This window comes from Austrofundulus limnaeus, unplaced genomic scaffold (genome assembly GCF_001266775.1).
Source record: "Austrofundulus limnaeus strain Quisiro unplaced genomic scaffold, Austrofundulus_limnaeus-1.0 Scaffold215, whole genome shotgun sequence".
Lineage (NCBI taxonomy): Eukaryota > Metazoa > Chordata > Actinopteri > Cyprinodontiformes > Rivulidae > Austrofundulus > Austrofundulus limnaeus.
In genome coordinates, this window is record NW_013952617.1 from 912467 (window position 1) to 921243 (window position 8777).

General features: G+C 37.1%; 1 protein-coding gene across 2 annotated transcripts in view; it reads left to right on the forward strand.

The window, feature by feature from the left end:
• Positions 1 to 1489: 1489 nt before the first annotated feature.
• baiap2l1a (BAR/IMD domain containing adaptor protein 2 like 1a) overlaps positions 1490 to 8777 on the forward strand; it is a gene marked incomplete at its 5' end in the record, with an annotated part of 37548 nt that continues 30260 nt past the window's right edge. For both annotated transcript variants that reach the window (XM_014019298.1, XM_014019299.1), the window contains 2 exon segments: positions 1490 to 1565; positions 1719 to 1805. In XM_014019298.1, coding sequence (XP_013874752.1) covers positions 1490 to 1565; positions 1719 to 1805 — 163 coding nt within the window.

Genomic DNA, 8777 nt, shown 5'->3' on the forward strand with positions numbered 1-8777 from the left:
GTGTAAGAATAATGATCTTGTTTTCAGAATGTGCAAAATTATTTGTCTTGTTAGCCTGAAAATTTGATTCAAATTAAGTGAAAAATTTCTGCCAATGGAGTAAGAAATTTTACTTGGTAAGATTCTTGAAATAAGAAAAAAATGAGTCAAATCAAGTATTTCAAGAATCTTACCAAGTAAAATTTTCTTACTCCATTGGCAGAAATTTTGACTTAATTTGAGTCGAATTTTCAGGCTAACAAGACAAATAATCTTACGCATTCTGAAAACAAGATTATTATTCTTACACAATCAGTTCTTGTTTAGTAAATCAGTCTCAAAACAAGATCAGAAAGACTTTTTGGCTGAATATAAGATTTTAAAACTTGGTAAGGTGGACAGTTTTTGCAGTGCAACACATTCATAGCAGAAAGAGTTATATAAAGAGTTATAATCAAAGCAGATATATTCTTGTATAATAATTAAAACACTCAAATCATACCTTACTATTGGACTATTAATGCTTTTCCCCACATGTAAATCTCACTTAAACCTGCTTTAATCCAGAAATTCTTAAACATTTCAGCTTCTGACCCTCAAAATAACAGTTGGTTGAACCATGTAAACTTCTTTAAGTTCTTTTAAAGATGGCAGAAATACATTTTTGCATTTTTCAAAAAGGATTTTACCAGTTTTTTCTTTGATTTTATAACAAAATATCCACCTATGATCTTTTTGTTTTCTCCCATTCTATGGAGATCATCTCCTGACCATTTGTGTTTTGTGATCCCAACATTGGGAACCAACGCTTTGATCATCTTTTGTCTTATCAGCACACCTTGAAGAGATTAAATCAGTAATTTGTTTATGACTTGTCATTTTTGTTCAGCCCCACAGTCAGATCTAATCAAGTTAACACAGCTGCAGGCGATAAGGGTTATCTTCCCTTATCTTTTGGTTGTGAGAGGAATTGAAGTCGTCAAGAGGGTGACGTTTCTGATTGAATCTCAGCACCAAGAGTCATAGCTTGACGTTTGTCAAGTGAGCGAGGCGGGAGAGAGACAGGAAATCAAAAGCAGGAATACCTTCATTGTTCTGTTTGTTTAGGGTGTGCCCAGAGGAATGGAGGAGGCAGGGGAGGAGAACTTGATTGTTGGGACTTTTTTTATTTTTTTCAGGAACGATGAAGTTCACGCTGCAAATAACTCTGTGTGGGACTTTGCTCTTTACAGGCAGCATAGGTCAAGTTAAAGATTGAGAGGTTTTTATTGTTCTTCTCACGTGATGATATTTTTAGAGCGGTGGCAAGACTCGCTTGCACTTGCATTTTTCTCTTCCTCCGCCCACTGAAATGATAGCATTATTATTATTATTATTATTATTCACAGTCAGTTCTCCGTTTTGAAAAAAAAGTAATGTTTTTAGCAAAGCAAAACAGGAAAGTGACGAGCAAACTATGGTTTTAATACTTTCCTACCTCCCAACAATAAAGCCCTGCTTCTTGTTCCAGAATGTGATGGAGCAGTTCAACCCAAACCTGAGGAACCTGGTCAACCTCGGGAAGAGCTACGAGAGATCTGTCTCGGGTAATCACAATCACAATCACACCTGTCGATTCGGGCCTTCTGTGCCGCACGTGCACGCCCTTTTTTAGTATTACTTTTTTAAAGTGACGTCACCAAGTTAATCCTGGAGTTTCTCCTCTTTCGTGACCTTTGTCTCGTTCTTTTCTCGTGCAGCAATGACTTTAGCTGGAAAAGCCTACTTCGATGCCGTGTCAAAGATAGGAGAAAATGCTATTGTGTCTCCRGTCTCCAGAGAGCTTGGTGAGTTTCATACGTCCAGTTCCAGACTGCCTGGATTCTGTAAAATCTAAAAGAAGGTCTGCCTGTTATTATTATTGTGTAATTGCKGGGACACTATCAGACTTCATAGAAAATGTCATTATTAATGATCCCTGTGCTCATATTTGTACATAAACTGAAATGCACAGACATCYGCTTCAAACAGGATAAATGAGGCCTCCAGGTCTGAAAATTGAAGCCACTTTAATTAACTATTTTATTTAGTTATTTATATTTCTGTGTTGCAAATAAAAGTGTTATTGTATCCAAAGCTATGGGAAAAAAGGACCTAAAACTCACCTCTTCCAGGACACCAATAATATTTTTGTATCTACAACTGAAAACCTCTAGGAGTCARCCCAGAGGAAGATGCGGGGGATGTGCAATCCATCAAGGAATATGGTTTTTAGATTCTAATAAGTTTCTCACTTTAACTATTTGTTACTGTCTCATTTTAGAGGAAAATAGATGAAAAAGCAGTTTGTTTTACAAAAGGATTGTCTTTGTGACCTCCTACTTTCCAGTGGAAGTGAGCGTTTTTCTCCGTTTTTATTGAAGTCCAGCACTTTTTTTAATTTTTAATTTTATTTTAAATACCTGGTCCTGAGTATCTCTACGTTAAACATGAGGCTCCACAGTGGTGGTCCACTATTCTAGTAGCTTCAATCTGTACTCCTTGCATACTGGAGGATACTTTGGGGTTTTAAAAGTGTTTTTTTTTTACTATCTTTTAGTTCAGAAGCTGAAATATCAGTGGGGAAAAAAACCCAACTTACAAGCAATAAGTTAAGTGAGGGCTGCACAATATATCACTTTGTGATATCCATGTGTTCAATATAGGAAGAAAAGTCTAAATAAATTGCAGACACCAACTGTATTAAAATATTAATCGTTATTAAAATCCCATGGTTGACTTGTGGATAGTCGTGACCACTGTGAAAACAAAACATGTTTGTTTGTGAGAACCAGCATCATCATAGCAATATTCAACAATAATATTAAATCAMAATTGCATGTTTCCTTAATACCAAACAACTTTATCCCCCAATTCACGCTGCGTACACTCTGCGCCGCTTCGGCACGATCTCCGCAGKAAAAACACACCCATTATAAACCATGAGAGCATTTACACTGCATGYGCTGGGYGGCRCAGGGTGGTGGCATGGGCACAGCACATCCATCAAAATTAGATTGTATCCTACTTTTGACGGATGGCGGAGCAAGTAGAGTCAATCTATAAAGATCACAGCACACCAACTGGAAAAGGAACGAGCACAACATCCGTATTTTCTAAATGAGCAGTTTTCTGATATTATACAGGAAACAGTATAAARGCCTTCTTGCAGACTTAATTTTACTGACCAGCACAGTAATAACTAAGCTTACAACAAACTAAATACATTACTGAACAAAATGTCAACACAGTTAAACAAGTTGCGTTTGTTGATTGCATTGTTGAAAAGATCCTGCACATTGAGTCCATAAATGATCGTAAATAATTTGTGCAAAACTAAAAAATTGTAGTTTTTCTGCAGCAGGTTGTCCTGCACACTGCTTCTTGCTTCATGGTTGCTGAAGAAATAGTTGCAAACAAAAGCACTTTGTCAAAACTAAACCATGTTGAACTTGGTGATTTAGACAAACACAATATAGGCTGTAAGTTATTGTCAGTCCCAGTGGCTCTGCTAAAGAAAGTGCAGGTACTTTTTTTTATTTGTGTGCAGCTTGTTTTTAACTCCCGGCATGAAGAATACTTTGATTACTTCCCAAACAGTGAAGCAAAGTTTTCAACATGATTACAAAACATTATTAGATTAGATCAACCCAAAACATCATATCAGACAACAAAAACTGGGCAAAGTCTTTATATTGGTGGTAAATTCTGTGTTGTGAAGAATCATTCAAATAGCAGTARCAAAACCCTTAAAGCAGGAGCAGAAATTCTTTATCATGCAGCTTTCTGTCTTATCTCAGGCTCTGATTGAAGTACTTCATCTTCCTCCTCTCTGATTCTGCCCATTGAGTGAACAGGTTGTTGTTTTTTTCACCCCTCCCCCCACCCATCCTGTGAGTCATCGTCAAACATCTGTGATAAAATGTGGAGCTGGCCCTCTCGTCTCCCAGTGATCAAAATTGCGCGTAATTACATTTCATCATGGTGCTTTCAGGATTCTGCTGCGTCACTCTCCGAATGCACGGACAGTTAAAACTGGGTTCACGCCAGCTTTGGTTGAAGTGGTGCTATTTTAAGCTTGCCTTTAAAAAATAAAATAATAAAAAAAACTGTGAACACTTTTATCTGTTTTTGCATTTACATCCCTGCTCATAATCATTTTCTGTGAACACAAGATAAAACGACTGGCTGTTGAGCCAAAAGCTGACGCCAGTGTTTTWCTCTTAATTTTTCCAAACTAGATGATTTAATTTGATTTTCAAAAAGCTCTTTTTATATTTATATATATGCCCCTGGAAGAGGATCCTTCTCGCTGCAAAGTAGTGTTGTGCGTGTTTTATCTGTGTTGCATAAAACACACCTTTCCCACTGTGCTGTTACAGAATGTCGATCAAGTTTGTTTAGCCGCGCCCGGCAGTGAACAATAGCCTCTGCTCTCTGTGTTGTCTTTGCTGYGCTGTGAGCATGTCAGGAGTCGTAGACATCAGCTTCCAAACCTTTAGCAGATAATGACGGYTTAAAATCAGGAAGTCTGACACTTGCAATTAAGGAACAGTTTTGTGTTCTTGAGTTTTCGTTGTGTGATCAAAGTGTGTSAAAAAACACACTCTTCCTTTTCTGGCAGGACCAATCAAGACTATTTTTTATGTCAAATTTGAACACATTTACGTCCTCAAGCTCATTTATAAAATGTTGTGGACACTATTTGTATTAAGGCTGTTTTTTCCTTGGGTGATAATGTAATTTATGGTTGTGTCAGGACAAATTAGAATAAAACTCTCATTTAGTGTACATCCAATTGATTAATTTCTACAACCCCTGGCAAAAAGTATGGAATCACCAGTCTTGGATGAGCACTCATTCAGACATTTCATTCTGTAAAACAAACTCAGATCAAAAACATGATACAATAATAAGGTCATTCCAAAGTGCAACTTGTTGGCTTTCAGGAACACTCAAAGAAATGAAGAGAAAACATTGTGGAAGTCAGTGAATGTTACTTTTATTGACCAAGAACAGGGAAAAAAAATATGGAAAATATGGAATCACTCAATTCTGAGGAAAAAAGTATAGAATCACTCAAATTGGAGGTAGAAAATAAGAACACACCCAGTCAATTTCCTTTCCCTAAATGGACACCTGCCTCAGATTAGATCTGCTCATTAGTCTTCTGTTAAAAACACCTGCAGTCATGACACCTTGGAGGGCTGCTGGACGAAGTGGAGTRGCAAGAACCATGGCTCCAACAAGAGAAATGTCTCCTGAAACAAGAGAGGATTGTGAAACTTCTTGAAGAAGGTAACTCTTCACTCATGGTTGCTAAAGGTGTGAGCTGTTCACAGTCAGCTGTATCCAAGATATGGACCAAATACAAACAGCAAGGACTGGTTGTTAAAGCCAAGCGTACTGGTAGACCAAGCAAGACATCAAAGCATTAAGACAAACAACTTAAGGCCATTTGTCTTTAAAGCTGAAAAGGTACAACCAAACAGATGAAGCATAAATGGGAAGAAGCTGGAGCCAATGTATGTGACCGAACCATAAGAAATCGCCTAAAAGAAATGGGATTTCAATACAGGAAAGTTAAAAGAAAACCATCATTGACACCTAAACAACAAAGAACAAGACTGCAATGAGCTAAGGAGAGGCAATCATGGACTGTGGGTGACTGGATGAAAGTTATCTTCAGTGATGAGTCAAGAATCTGCATTGGACAAGGTGATGATGCTGGAACTTTTGTTTGGTGCCGTTCCAGTGAGATTTATGAAGAGGACTGTCTGAAGAAAATAAACAAATTTCCACAGTCCTTCATGATGTGGGGCTGCATGTCAGGCAAAGGCACTGGGGAGATGACTGTGGTTCATTCTTCTATCAATGCACAAGTTTATATTGACATTTTGGATAGTTTTCTCATCCCTTCAATTGAACAGATGTTTGGAGGTGATGAAATAATTTTCCAAGATGACAATGCATCGTGCCATAGGGCAAAAACAGTGAAGGCATTCCTTGGAGAAAGACACATTCAGTCCATGTCATGGCCTGCAAATAGTCCAGATCTCAACCCAATTGAAAACCTGTGGTGGAAACTGAAAAAAAAGGTCCACAAGAAGGCTCCGAACTCCACAGCTGATCTGGTAACTACTATCAAAGAGAGTTGGCACCAAACTGATGAAGAATACTGTTTGTCACTCATCAAGTCCATACCTCAGAGACAAAGCTATTATAAAAGCCAAAGGTGGTGCAACTAAATACTAGTGATGTATTTTGAATGGTCTTTTGTTTATCTGTTTTTCATGATTCCATACTTTTTTGCTCAGATATTGAGTGATTCCATATTTTTTTCCCTGTGCTTGGTCAATAAAAGTAAAATTCACTGACTTCCACAATGTTTTCTCTTCATTTCTTTGAGTGTTCCTGAAAGCCAACAAGTTGCATTTTGGAATGAACTTATTATTGTATCATGTTTTTGATCTGAGTTTGTTTTACAGAATGAAATGTCTGAAGGAGTGCTCATCCAAGACTGGTGATTCCATACTTTTTGCCAGGGGTTATAGCACCACTTGACCAGATTCAAGATGGCCACCACAGCTAGTTGAAATTGAATGACATAAAATGGCTACAACTCGGTCAGTTTGACAGAAGTTAAGCTAAGATTGTGTGTAGTAGTAACTGAGATTCATTTCTGTCACATCAGGTGCTAACAGGACTTGGACTTTTTCATGTATTGGGTAGGTAATATGGCTCATCCCATCGAGGAATTCTAGTTTGAATTATAGCCACGCTTGACCTTTTTCTGTGGGAGATTTTTTTTAATGTACAGAATATTGTGTTGTTTTCATGACAACAACCTTAAAAAGAAAAGCACAATTTAAAAAGGCTCAGAATGGCTTCATATCAAAAGTCAGTTGAAGCCTCAAACATCTTTCCGTTTTGTCTGAAACAGATGGCAACACGAGGTGAAGCTGTCTCACCCTGTGTAGCAAAACAAACTACAAGAAAATTAAAATAAAATAAAAAAATCTCTGAACAGACAGACAGGAGTAGGACCCTATCCCACAGATCCATTCTGGTTCTTTGTTTTTCCTTTTAAAACTGCAGTTTTGAGAGATCATCAAGTAACTCTTAAACCATCCAACTCATTTGTGAAATGAAAAGTCTGAATTTAGTCACAGTTAGTATAATGGAGATTTTCAGGCATGACGGACCAAGTGTACTGTAGTCCCCAGCTGCAGACAGGTGTAAAGTGTGTTTGTTTTATTCCCTCCAAAATAATAGGCTGTTTTTAGTTTCTTTTCTCCATGGATGGTGTGGTGCAAAAAGAACTTGCGTCACAAAGCTTGGCAGGTAGGCTATTAGCTGAAACCTCACGGAGGCATTTACCTGGGCGCTGCTCCTTTTGTCACTCTGTTGAGAGTGCACTGCCAACAAGGAAATGCTTTTAGTCAGCAGGATAAAAGAAAACTAAGTGCAGTTTGCACATAAAAGCAACACCTGATAAGTTGTCTTTTTTCATTGATTTTTAATTCCTTTCTTTTCACTTCACATAAAGTAAAATATTAATTTTTGTTTTATCAAACGAGCCTGATACATTTACACTCTAGTTCAAAACCTACAAAATAGAAAGTTAAATTGATTATTTAAAGTGCCCGTGACATCAAATTTTTTGTAATAAACATGAATGCATTTTTGGAAAGATAACACTGATAAAATATAGCAAAACTAATTTCAGGTCGCTGAGATGAATAGTTGTTGAGATATTTGCATGTGAAGAAACAGGAAGTGATGTCAAAGGGGAATGTCACCATGTAAACAGAGCGATGTTACAGAAGCTAACCAAACACAGACTGTAGAGAAGAATCTGATGTTTCTTTAGATTATTTTTAATCTCTATCAAAGAGAGACGAAGAAGAGTTATAGTTTAAATAATTTTGTTTTAATAAACAGAGACCAGTGAGTGTGTTTTATCAATGAGTTCCCCTTTGATGTCACTTCCTGTTTCACTTTGGCTGAGCCAAATTCAAAAGAAAATAGACCAGTTACGTGACAAAATGGGTAAAATCATGTGTACCATGCCAATTTTTTTAAGTATAAAAATGCTTTCTTTGACTTTTTGTTTTTGAAGGATAGGCATGTCACAGGCACTTTAATAGTGTTTGTAAACTCAGGCTTGTTTCTTCTATAGTTGTATTTAAATTTTTGGGGCTATTATCTGTTTACATATAAAATGCATAAAATATAAAATGTGTGAGGATGCACCGATAAGAAAATTTCAGCCTATATCAATATCCAATATAATTATTGCTGTTAAGGCCGATAACAGATATTTACTGATATTACACAAATGCACAAATTATTTATAAACATATACGCACAAACACACTGGGGTCTTTTTTTGATACCGTAAATAAACGACCAGACCTCTGACATGGCTCTACTTCAGTTATTCCTGGCTGTTCAGCGTCACTAACACTATCATGATCAAACAGATATTGCTCGACCAACATCGCCCCTCCCAAAACAGAAACACAAAGCTAAAAAGTGGGAAATCAAGTGAGCATCCCTAAAAATGTGTAACCAATGCTTTAAAACCTGTATTGTTCAGATATCATGAATGTTATTTCGCAGTGTGTATCCAACAGTTGTAGGCTTTGGATTTGGTTTCCTAGCCCTGTAGCTCCACCCGGGTCTAGGGCTGCCACGATTAGTCGATTAATCGACGACTAATCGATTATTAAAATAATCTGTGACTAATTTAATAATCGATTAATCGTTTTCTTTCT